Source organism: Ceratina calcarata, unplaced genomic scaffold (assembly GCF_001652005.2).
Source record: "Ceratina calcarata isolate Rehan_Ccalc_2016 unplaced genomic scaffold, ASM165200v1 scaffold586.2, whole genome shotgun sequence".
In the NCBI taxonomy this organism is placed as follows: domain Eukaryota; kingdom Metazoa; phylum Arthropoda; class Insecta; order Hymenoptera; family Apidae; genus Ceratina; species Ceratina calcarata.
Window position 1 is genome coordinate 634,517 of NW_017177087.1, and position 12,806 is coordinate 647,322.

At 39.0% G+C, this 12,806-nt stretch overlaps 1 protein-coding gene across 12 annotated transcripts in view; it reads right to left on the reverse strand.

Moving 5' to 3' along the window:
• The window catches only part of LOC108629769 (prominin-like protein), a 49,469-nt gene that overhangs the window by 5,088 nt on the left and 31,575 nt on the right, over window positions 1–12,806 (reverse strand). For 3 of the 12 annotated variants that reach the window (XR_003389768.1, XM_018032625.2, XM_018032628.2), the window contains exons 2-15: window positions 9,447–9,714; window positions 8,652–9,004; window positions 8,325–8,449; window positions 8,216–8,239; window positions 7,632–7,640; window positions 6,527–6,819; window positions 6,284–6,433; window positions 5,983–6,198; window positions 5,315–5,864; window positions 5,075–5,233; window positions 4,871–4,992; window positions 3,637–3,687; window positions 1,679–1,843; window positions 999–1,088 (exon numbers count right to left, since the gene is read on the reverse strand). Coding sequence is in view for 10 of the 12 variants with exons in the window: in XM_018032625.2 (XP_017888114.1) it covers window positions 999–1,088; window positions 1,679–1,843; window positions 3,637–3,687; window positions 4,871–4,992; window positions 5,075–5,233; window positions 5,315–5,864; window positions 5,983–6,198; window positions 6,284–6,433; window positions 6,527–6,819; window positions 7,632–7,640; window positions 8,216–8,239; window positions 8,325–8,449; window positions 8,652–9,004; window positions 9,447–9,714 (2,575 nt within the window). In the remaining 2 variants the exon portion in view is untranslated. Of the gene's footprint in view, window positions 1–998; window positions 1,089–1,674; window positions 1,844–3,636; window positions 3,688–4,870; window positions 4,993–5,074; window positions 5,234–5,314; window positions 5,865–5,982; window positions 6,199–6,283; window positions 6,434–6,526; window positions 6,820–7,631; window positions 7,641–8,215; window positions 8,240–8,324; window positions 8,450–8,651; window positions 9,005–9,446; window positions 9,715–12,806 lie in introns of those variants that run through there. The other 9 variants (XR_001916858.2, XM_018032630.2, XM_018032626.2 and 6 more) reach the window with 8 other exon arrangements.

Sequence of the window (12,806 nt, forward strand, 5' to 3'; positions counted from 1 at the left end):
CTCGTAAACTATTAATGCTAGCGAAAAACTTTTATACAGAAATTGTAGATCTCGTCGTCCTCTATAAAAAAGGTTCTATGCAATTTTTCCGTATCTCCAAGGGTTTCGAAGTTATTGAGGAAAAACGAAATTTTTTTCCAAAAGTTCGCCATTTCGACGGTCGGATGATCGGATTTTGTCAACATCAATAAAATGCCAAATAATCATACGTAACTCATTAAATATCGAAATTAGAAGAAAAATGCACTATTTTTAATTATAGGAAATGCGTTTTTCTAAGGTACATAAACTTTTGGTATTGACTATATAGCCAATACATCCTTAGGTTTCATTCACTGAGAGAATGAAGTTAATTTCAAAGGAGTTCTAGTGTTAAAATAAGCTTTCAGCTGTTTGTAGTTTTACTCGAAATCTTGGAATTTTACGGACAATATTAACAATAAATACACAGGGTGAATCATGCAGTCTATAATATCTTTCATACGACTTAATAACAAAATACTACCCCCGGAATTATTTATCAGTTCCCATCGCCAGGAGTAGCAGACAATTACCTGTAATTATCTCACTGAGACCGTTCTCTATACTTCTTCGAGTATTTTCTAACAATGAGACCCACGAGCTTGTTCAACCAGAGTCCTTTAAAACTTGTTACATCCATCGAGTATCGTGCAAGTACTTTTTTTTAATCGGAACTTGATCCCATCTTGTATTAAGTCGAGCGTTCGAAAGAATCGGAGAAACGAAACGATGAGTGGGAACCCTGCTCACCGATGAAGGGAAATAGACAGAAAGAGAGATAGACAGAGTGATAGTGGTGGTAACGAAAAATGAAAATGTACATCCCAGAGTGAAACAAAATATCACGGTAAAAAGAAGAGGAAAAAAAAAAGAAAGAGAAAAATTTGCGTAACGTGTCACAGAAAGCGATGAGTATTCAGAATTTTCATTTGAAAGTTTCGTCGCTCCGAATGGAATGGATTTAATCGAAAACTTACTGCGTGTCTACCGATATGCTAAAGACTTTACTTTGAGGTTCTGTTTTGGAGGGGGCGGTAATTTCGTGGCTTCGCCACGTGGGGGTGGAACTGCAAAATAAATTAGAGGTGAACTAGTTGTGCCGGTCGGGGGCGGGGGAGAGTAAAATTAAAAGGAGGGGCAAGTAAAAATCGTCCAAATATGAATTCCCCTTCATTTTTGCTAACACAGTGACCCGCGGGAAACAACTCCCGAGAGAAGTCATTCTATAACTACGCTTCGCTAGGTCAAAGATCTATTTTACGTTAACTATTTTTTTCTTTCCTTAAAAAAAATATAATCTTCTTTAAAGAATAGAAAGAAGGTGACGATTCAAGTGAAATGAGTGGAAAGAAAAGAAATCTTTCGAGCGACAGCATGATTCTTGATTCAGGTGTTTCTCCCACCCTTCAAAAATATTATAATATGCTTTGATGGTTTATCAATTTTTGTATAAAACAAAATTCAATTAACTTGTCAATTTTAAGGTCGAACTGCTTTACTGAAAAGCTGATTTGTACAAGACTATTGCAATCGAATTTCAAGAGTTTCTACCCAAAATCGATTATCAGATCTTCAATCAGATCTTAACGAATGATCCTGTCGCTTTGAAAAACCACCGAAGAATCTCTGTTTCGTAACGATTCGTTTGGACACTTACTTCGGCGCTACGTCGGAATATCTGGAATAGTGATGGTAGTGGGACGTACTCTGATGCGCTTCCGGTACTCGTTCCCGTTCGCTGTAGCCGCCGGCCGGGCCGTCGTAGCTCTCGTACTTCGCGTACGGGTCTCTGCTGTGTGACACGTATTTCTTGTCGTGCACGCTGCAAAAAGCAGAATCGCACGGTTTCAGACCGGTTAATCATAGTTCCGCGCGGTCGTCTCATGCGAGTTAGAGAATAGTAGTCAATGTGGTCGTGTAAGTATATGTATGCTGTGTCCTCTAACATAAGCTGTTCGCCTCTCGCTCTTTTTCTGTACGTGTTACGAATAATTAACATCTGTGTGGCGACGACCGACTAGCATTCGCTGATGAAGGAACGTATCAAACTGTTAATCAATAATTTTCATAGATATAAGACCGTAACTCATGTAAAAGAGAAGAGTAGAAAATTCCATTTCGAGGCTGCTAAATATTTTAATAACTCAATGAATATTGAGAATGAGACACGTTGCCATATATAATGCCATATAAATGAATAGAAGTTATTACGTAAAGGAGATAGCCATAAACTATTAATAAGCGAGAGCTAAATTTGGTAGTTTGAAACTGGCTACTGGCTAGTCAATAATGAAAGGATGCATGAAAGGATGTGTATAGTATAGTATGGTGTATATGAAAGAGAGTGGGAAACGTTGAAATTCTCGTTAGAGGACTGCCATGGCTTATTAAGGGAATGCTCTATTATGGAAATATTAGAAGAGAAAGGAGAGGAACATGTCTTATACTGATTAAGAACGGTACATAAGGAATTAAAAGGGAAAGAAAAAGAGGGATCATGAAAATAACATAAATTAAACGCTCGATTAAATCTCACGTAGGTTGATAAATAAAATGTGATTATATACTGAAGAAAGATAAAGAACATACTTGTTTATCTTGCATTAACCCGTGAAAGCTTTGTTTAGCCCGAAAAACAATCAATTATAATAAATACTGGAGTACGAATTATTTATAAGATAAAGAGATTAACTTTTCAATAGGTTCCCTTATATAATTATTCAATGTACATATGAAGAAATTCTATTCTACGTTTCCATCTTATTTCTTTTATATAGAATCATGACTGATTTATGATAATAATAATAATCATGACGTTTATATGGAATCACTGATAAAAATAAGATGAAACTGATTTATCCTTTTTAAACAGACTGGCAGTTCTATATGTATAAATCCAAGAAAATATATTAAATTTTCTTTTCAGACGTACATGTATAAATTCGATCTGACGAATCCGGCTCGATGTACTATACGAATTCTTGTCAGTGCGATTGCTAGTCGAAAGCGCTAGGAAAATGTAGTACACACGAGCGTTAGTAAGGTACTGAAAGTTGAACACCTTCTGGGCAGAGATTTTAATTTTATTCAATTTATTTCACAAACAATAATTGGATTTAGACTGTGAGCATGTAATTCTATTTTCCGATAAAAGACCACAGACTGTTTAAATCCAGAAGGCGTCGGGACAAATATCAAATAGCAAAAAAAAATGAACTTCTAAATCTTTCGCCTAAATAATAAAAGCTTTAAATTACGTAAATCACACGATGCTACTCACTACGCCAACTTCTTATCAGACAAGTTGCACAATTTGGATTTCACAATATATCATTTTAGGATGATTAATTTTAATCCTAAGGGATGTTTCAAGCAGACGGAGGGAGGCGATGGTTTCGTGAACCAAATCACTCTACGCATTATCTTGTAGCTAACAGTAACCGTGTTTATGATCGTGGAAAAACATATTCAGGGTACGAAGAGTATAATCGGATGGTGAGGCAAGCTATTAAAATCGTGTTTCACTTAACGGGTACACGAGCATGCGACATGTTCAACAATATAACTCGTCTAGTTTCGGCATGCGAGCAATTTGGCTGGTTGTAATATACTTACTGAGTAAGGGGTATGTTATCCCTGTCTGCGTACGCGTCATACAAATATTCGCTGGAACGGAGCGTGTTAGCAGTTAGATTCCAACAACCATTCCACACATTAGACAGCTACTATTTCTTTTTCTTTTCAACTTAATCATAAACTACTGGCTCAGATGTGAACAGGAATTCAATGACCATTTAAAGAAGCTCAAAAATCTCTCATTCAATTTCACGATCTAAAATTAGTACATCGTATAAAGAATTAAAATTAGAAGATTCAGTTTGTATCAGAGATTAAAGAATTCCGGTCACGAAGGATACTTTCAAAGGCGTAGTAGTTATTATTCTTCCCTCTTTCAGAAAGCCTCGTTTTATTCGCTTTACCAGAAACAAAAAGAATGCGTACGATCGGCACGATCAAATGATTAGTCAAGAGCACATGGACACAACGAGAGAATAAGCAATGAACACGGGGCGTTACCCAATTACTGATGAGATTTATTCAGACAATTTGCAACGTCTCTTCCAAGGGAACATACCGAAATGTCATCCTCCGATTTCAATGAAATTTAGCATAAACGTAATTCTCATAAAAATATTTTACATTTTTTTGACAACTACGTCTCTGGCAAATTTGATAAAAATCGGAGGATGAGACTTCGGTATATTCCATTGTTAGAGACGGCGAATGTAATAATAATAATAATAAGATGATCCATGCCGACTAGTACAACGAGAAGACTGCAAGCGCGAATTGGATGCATGCGGTGGATAGTAATAATAATAATAATAAAATTGGAAAAGCTCGATTTAACTACCAGGCCGATAGAAGAGATTTAAAAACAGTTTCTACGTAAGTAAGAGGGTGCTTGGCCAGAAAATTTGCGAAGATTACTGAAGCTATTAATGTTATCATTTGTTTTCAAACGTTTCTATGTTAGGCGAAATTCAAATTTATATAAGCATCGTTCGTTCTAATTGAATCGTTCTATGATTAAATTCTCTATAAAAAATTATGAATCATTGAAAAGTTGTTTAGTTATTTAAAAATTCATATTTTTCAAACAGATTTCAAAAGTCGGTGCAACCTCGCCGTCTTAAGGGACACTAAATAATCCTGATTTAACAACAAAGGTAACACTCGGTATTTTCCAATTGGCATGCGTCGATAAATCTAATCGTATAATGTTTGGAAACACCTAGTAGCGTTTGGTTCGGTTCAATTCGAGTGAAAATTGAAGAAAGGAACTTACGCTTCGACTAGAGGCCCCGGGTAAGGATCCGATTTCTGGTAGAGAGCACTCAGTTTCACGCACAAGATTATAGTCGGGATGAAGAGGACCAAGCACCAGCCGACGCTCGCCCAGAAGCCGTTCTGCAAACAGAACAGTAAATAAAACAGATTGCAGAAGAACATTCAAATTCGATTTGGTTATTTTATTAATCAACACACTTACAAACGGATCTAGAATCCTGTTGCAACCAGCGACGAGCGTTGCATTATACGCGTTCGACACAGGACCACATCGACCAACCGTGTGCAACGCACTGTCGGTGACACGCTCAAGGTAGCCGTCGACTTGAAGAAGGAAAGCGTTTCCAAAGTTGGTCGCCAGCTAGAATCAATACGCGAGAAACTGATTAGCTTGAAGAAATGAAATTGACGAATAAGAGTTACGGGAAAAATCGCGACTCACTTCTTTTACGTATTCCGGCCCGTCGGTGTTCAGAATGTCCTGCGCCTTCGTCACTTCTTCGACGAGATGGTGGATAGCCTCAGCCATTGAAGTATGATTAAACTTGATCTTCTCCTCTAGCGCCTCGGCCTTCGTCACTAATTGCTCGCTAAGCATCGTCATAGGCCTGATCAGATCTCTATGATAGCTCTCGAGATTCATCGAACTCTCGTTTAATCTGTCCTGTATATCGCCTGTAGGCAATTCAGTCGCTATGTCCCTCAATTGTTTCGCCAGGTGTTCTAAATTAATGTTCGTGATGTTGTCCTTGAGAACGTCTATGTATTGATAGAACTTGATGTCGCTCAAGCCGCTCTCAGCGAGCTCGTTCAATTTCTTCTTGGCGGTATCCGTGAGGATTATCACACCCGGCGACAAACTGATTTTCCGTTGCAGTTGTTGAATGGTATCATTGATATCGTAGCGGCCGCGGTAATCGTGCAACGAGGTCACGTCGAACAAATACTTCAGTTTCAGAACTTCATACAGCGTTCTGTTCCAGTGACATTCTCTGTCGTGAATAAATGATACGTATTTATAGAAAGTCTGAACCTAATGATATTCTTCGCCAATTATAGGAACTCAAATGGAAATTTATTATATTATTATCAATAGAGTAAAACACTTACGTGACTATGTAACTCATGTTGATGTCCGCTTTGGAATTGTTTGGATACAACAGCTGTTTGACTTGTACAACCTCGTCGACCAATGCAAACATCCTGTTATCTTGCGGATTCTTCAGCGGCTCGCAGATGGCCCTCTGAACCAGAACACCGGTAACCATGTGAACGACGGTGATCACCATCAGGACACTCGTTAAGAGGAAGATGATCCAAACAGCCCTGCACAAATTCCACGAGATAGAATAGCATCCACACGTTCTGTGTACCTCACAGCTATTACAATCATGGTTGTTAAATCGCTCACATCATGAGGAACCGTGCCCCGGATCCTTTGTTACAGCAATCATCTCCGTATCCATCGGGACGTTTTCCGCAAATGCCACAGAACAAACCGAATGTTAGACACATCAAAACGATCAGTAGTATCGCTGATATTCCAAGGCCCAAGTAGTACCTAGAATAGAATGTCCGTAACGGAATTAATTCTTGGATCTTGAATTTAAAGCAATATGTCTGTACCTCGGTTAAACTTAGAGTATCCTCTTACCTGTATGGCGAATATTGATCAATGTGCGTTTGAGCGACGTTCAAGTGTTTTATCAATTTGTCGATGTCGCCGTTTATTCTATCGACGAGCATCATCATGCTCTGAGCCTGCTGGATCAGGAAGTGGCCCACGTTCCTTATGCTCGCGCTGACTACGGGTATGGTCTGATTTACGGCGTGCTGGATGTCGTCCTGTATCTTCTGGAACTCTTCCTTGCCCTTGCCGACCTCCGACACGATGTTGTCCTTCATCAGGTTCGAGATGTTGTCCAACGCGGACGTGACGTTCGGCAGCTGTAAGAGAATTCCAACGATCGAATTTCGACGTTCCCGACGAGAACTGGCGTATTATCCGTCACAGGTAAGAGCGTGACAACTACGACTTGGTGAAACACCGAATGAGAGGAACGTAGAGTTAATGAATGAAATATGAAAAATGAGAAACCCCTCGAAACTCGAAAACGCCTCTTAATTCTACCTTCATGTGGTTTTACAATTCGCTAAGTATCGGATCCGAGTTTCAAGCGTTGACGAATCGACCTATCTCTAGAGCATAGTGTCATGCTGGTGTCTTTCTAAATGAACATGTAAACGAGACGTGTGTCAATGGGCTAGAGAGAAACGATTACGTGTACGTATGTACGTATGTATGTATGTACGTATGTATGTAAATGAGAAGTGCATATGAAACGTAACGTGTGAAGTCTCGAAGTAAAGCTGTTCATCGCAGACTGATAGAATGCATAGAGTGCTTGCCGGTCGAGAACGCAAAGTATGTCTCTAAGACGTGTTTGACAAGTTTCAATTCGCAGAAGAGAAAACTGTGCAAGGTAAGTAAGTAAGTAAGTAAGTAAGTAGAGTACGTAAGTACACGTGATTCATATGAAAAGTTCTCGCGGCTCACCCGCTACGTATCGTCCCTAAACAAATGAAAAATAAATTGTATGTACTGTTCTTTCGTCTCGTCGATTTACGGTGGAGGTTAACAGAGCAGACGGTGATTTCTAAACGTTAATCGAGGTATCCAATGAACGACACACAGACATACATATATGAAATTTTTATACACAGAATCGAAAGTTCACATGCCTTAACTTATGACTTACAGACTGAAGCTATTTTATTTTTGTGGTAAGCATGGAATCAGATAAGTTTACACAATGATTCTACGCGTAAACCAATGGCTGATCATCCATAAAGATTAACCCTTTCGTTACCAGCGTCGTTTCAGCTATGAGAAATCGTTAACATGTAGAAGAGACCGTGGTATGACTCGTGTGAATGAAGACAGAAGCAGAAGATATACAGTAAAATGATCAGCAACTGTACTCATAGCGAAAGGGTCAAAAAAACAAATTATTATAGTTGTAATATATTTTTGTATTTAAGATTGTTATTCTAGCACAACGAAAACTGCTCGCTACAAAATATCCATTGGTCTACTACATGTTCACGAGAACACAAGCAAATGAAATTCATCTTCTTTTTAATTCACAAATTAAGCAGAAGAAGCAATACCGTTCGAGGGCAAAAGTAAAAGAGAAATTGAAACGAAAAACGTCTATAGTAATAATCGAAGCAGAAACAAAGTTATCATTGTTTCGACGTGAGAAAAACCGAGGAATAGTGTACGATATCATTATATATTTCTCATTGTTTCGTTTAAAAAGTTGATGAGATAAAATCATACCTTCGGGAAGTATCGATCCATGTACTGCATGCGTGTAAATTAAAAAGAAGATTAGATCAGTGAGGACGTATACGAGTGAAGCGAAAGCAAAGCAACGTGGTCGTGGTACCTTGTCGAACTCAACTTGCATCATCATCTGATTCACGTACTCGTTCTGCACCTGTTTGCAGCGTTGATTATGAGCGCTACAATCGTTCAGCACAATCATAAGATTCAGCTTAATTTTCCGTATGTCTGAAAAAAAGAATTACGACTCTTCTAAGACTAAGGGATCTCCCCAATTAATCAAAGTTGCATTACTCATTGAAATTTAATTTCCGTTAATTTGAGCGTGCTTCGTTTAGTCGAATGAACAGCTAAACTGTTATTTGCAACAACAATCTCATGTTCGTTTCTATATTTTATTCAACCGCGGTTCATGAAAAATAATACATACTGATTTCCAATATGCTAGCGTTCGTCCTCAATTCCCTGGTGATCGTGTGCATGGTCTTGAGATCTTCCTGGACGGACTTCAATCCGGTCACGATGTCGCTTAGATTGGTCAACGAAACCGCATGCGAATAAACCGCGAGCTGCTCGGTGACGCTCCTGCCGCTCGCCTGAAGAATGTTGTTCAGGTTGATCTCGAGCTCGTCAAAGTTCGTCTGGAGGAGGGCCAGGATCTCGGACTTGGTCGTGTTTAAGTAAAGTTTCACGTCGTTCAGACTGGCCTTAACGTTGTTGGGCAGGTCTTTGGTCCCGTCTTGCATATACTCGTTCGTGACGAACGCGCAGACCACGCCAAATCTGCAAACCGCGTTTTGCAATTCTACTTGCAGGAAAACAAATGAATCGCAAGAGCCCTGCTCGAGCATTATTTATATTTATCGATACAGAGCCTTTGAGCGCAGCATCGCCCCACGATTGATATTGATACTTCAAGTAGAGAGAAATTAATTAGGGAAGTATTTGGGTCGAACGCTGAGAAGAGATTTTTTTCAATGCTTTGACCTCCTCTGCTTGCAGTCCTTTCTTTAAAATTAACTCTTGCATCGAATTTATTAAAAACGAGCTGACCTCGTATTCTCCCATTGCAATCATTTACTATCGGTAAACCTTATCAGTTCTCAAACAATTGCATCAAAGGAACTTTATCAGAAAGTTTATCATTTTCCCCATTTTATCAAACGCAATATGCCACAGTGTTTCATTAATTAGAACTCTAAAGCGGAGACTGAAATTCACTTACAGTATAATAGTGGCGACGGCGATCAGCACCATGCTTAGTATCACTTTCCGGCAGTGATCGTGCTTTTTGTCAAACGGTTGGCTTCTGGCGCCGCAGTGGCCGGCGCATCGGCAGCAGCAGAAGAAGAGGCCAACGCAGGGTAAAATCGCGGCCAGGAGAACTCCGACGAAGGCTAGGCCGGCTAATCCACCATAATGCGTCACGACGATCTTCCACTGAGCCAGACTGTATTGGAACTTTGGAACTCTATCCACGACGGTGAACATACCTGCGAGGCAAAAAACGTTCCATGGTTATTCAATCGTCGGAAATCAGTTAAACAAACGTAATAGCAAGATGTATCAGTAACTGTATTTATTTATACTACTTTATTACTATTATTTAGCAAAACTGACGAACATCCTACTAATGTAGAAAACAGTAATATTTGCAATAAATTCGTTTTAAAAAACTACACCAGTAGACATTGATTTTCCCTAAAACCTCCGACCTGTTTACGGCGAATGAAAAGTCCATTAATGCAACGACTGAGGAACAAACGCGGGAACGGAAGGGGCAAACGGCGGATAGACATTAAAGAGCATATTTTCCATCCACGATTCTCGGTCCCGGCGTAACAGTTTTCGGGACAACGAAGAAACCGGGACACCGGGGCGGATGTAGGGCGTAGGTCAGGGGGAAGGGTTGCCAGCCAGGTCGAAGGGTGAACGTAACGAGGACGAGGCGCGGACCAGAACGGGAGAGCAGAGGGAAGGTGGGGGGATTTTATTTCGTAGCTAGTTGCTCCTGGAGAAAAATGGATCAAACGTCGATGACCGGTCGGATTAAAGCCCCTGCTGGTCCCGCTGCATTGATTTTCCGATGCGATGCACCAACCGCCTATCCTCTTTTACGTAGGAGACGCGTACGAGCCGGCGATACGGTCCTTCGCAACAAGGACGCGCGTCTCTCTTAATCCTTTCTCTATCTCGCGTTTAGCATCCGCTTCAACTTCTATCCTCGCGCACATTAATTCTGTCCTTTCATTTCGATAGAATCCAACTTCTCACACGATTTCTATTCTACACTTTATAAATGTACATTTCTATGTCTATCGAAATTTTAATACAAAGGCAAAGTTTGGCGCAAGTTTGAGTTATACTTTCTTATTTAATACTGTTTCAAACATAAACTGAAACTCTGAATGAGGATAATAAAATGGCTTAGTATTTCTTTTTCCTACACAACAGATTTAAAAAATTCAACAACATAAGGAAAGTAATAGAGCCATTAAATGTAGCCAAGTTCTTTCAAATTATCTTATCTTATTAGACTCAATTAAAACACTTGTTCAACGTATAGAAAAAGCAAATCTAAAAACTCGCATTCATCATTGTTTTTGTCACAAGTAAACGATTACCATTTCCCTTTTACCATTTCATTCCACCATTCAGTTCATAATGTGTTTTAATACGATGGAATTATATTTTACAACAGAGATATGATCATCACTAGTGACCCTATCGTCATATTTAGTTATGGAACAGAATTTAATAATATTATAGGAAACTTTGAAGATTATCCGGGGATGGAATGCACACCTGATAGATTTAACATGTGCTTCAGTTTCTAAACTTTGGCTATTCATAGACACATTGTCGTCGCAAGCAAAATCTTCTCTGCACCCTATAATATTTTTACTTTTTTAATCAAGTCTATAGCCGGTATTCAGAGTCGTTGTTTATTCTTAAGATCATCTTAAGCATTTGCTATCCCTGTCTATCCCATATTTCCAGTCCCTGTCTTGTACAGGAAACAGAGACTTAAGCAAATGCTTAAGGCGATCTTAAATATAAGTAATGACTCTGAATACCAGCCTATTGCCTAAGATTTGGTATAATAATAATAATAATTTCGACATTTAAAAGATTTAAAAAAGATAGTAATAGCGATATGGTAAAAACGATGATAAAATATCAATAATTTTCAATATTCCGCGAAATTGATAATTTTTCTTATCTGAGAGACACTCAATCTTATTGGTAGCAATATTCTTTGAAAGGGATTAAATCGCAGAGAACAGAGATATAACTCGAAACGTTAAAAACTCGCTTGAATAACTTTCTCAACGAAGCATCAGAGTTCTGGTTACTTGGCGCATCGCGTGGATCCGCGTGCAACGACGCGACGCCCGGATTTATTGCGGTCGCAGAGATCTCCGCGAAATGCGGTGCGGAACTCGTTTAACGCCGCGGCGACACGTATCGAATTCTAACTGTACACGTGTATGCGGACGCGCGTGTCTATGTAGGATCTTTTTCCAGGTCGTCGCTCGCCCCGCAATTTTCATATCTGTCACGTTTAATAGGTTGCACGATTTGTTAGAAAATGCACGTGTACCTTTCGGGCGTCGAGAGATGTTCTGTCTTTTGTCTCGCTGAATTTCGTATCAAGGATGGTTAAAACGAACATGAATTATTTTTAGATCTTCGCATGGTTAAATAATCATTCGCAAATCTGTCTTTCAGAATTTCGTATCAAAGATAATTAAAAACACTACCAACCTCTTATAAATATATAAATTCTATTAAATCTTATAAAAGCGTGGCTTTTTAAAACGATTTCGAGAGATATTCTGTCGTTTGTCTTACTGAATTTTATATCAAGGATGGTTAAAGCGAACATGAATTATTTTGAGATTCTCGTATGAATAAATAATCACTCGCAAATTTATTGTCTTCCAGGATTTCATATCAAGGATAATTAAAAATACTGTCTAGTCTTGCAAATATATAATTATGTGGCTTTTAGAAGAAAGTTTATAAAATGTCCGAAGAATTAAACTAATCATATTTGAATTTCGCTAGTCATGCCATTTAACGATATGGTTAATTTTCGTCGAAGCCCGGAGGAGAATTCTGAAGTTTCAACTACAGAGGTAGCGTTAATATGTAAATTCGTAAAAGCTTGGCGTTTTTCCCGTACAAGAGGCGTTTCATCAACCGAAAGACTCGCGGAACGAGGTAACTCGTGGCCGTGCCTCGAGTGGTTCATCCTCTTCTCATTCTGCGAGACCAGATAATTTCAATTTGCATCCCGCGGGTCGACGCGACGAGCTGAAAATTTAATCGCTCGCGACGAATGCCTTCCCACCGCTCGGCCGGATTCAATCGGAAAAATACATTTTCCAGGATTATTCGCGATAACAGTCGGAATTTTAGTCATCGCGAAGCTTTACTCGGGTTGCAACCAGAAAAACTGGTTAATTATTAATTCCTATTTAATAATTACACATGCGATTATATTACATAAGTAGACAATATGAAAAGATACAAACTGGAAGAAGTTTGTAAGTAGTGCAATTTTTATTGTGTAACAACT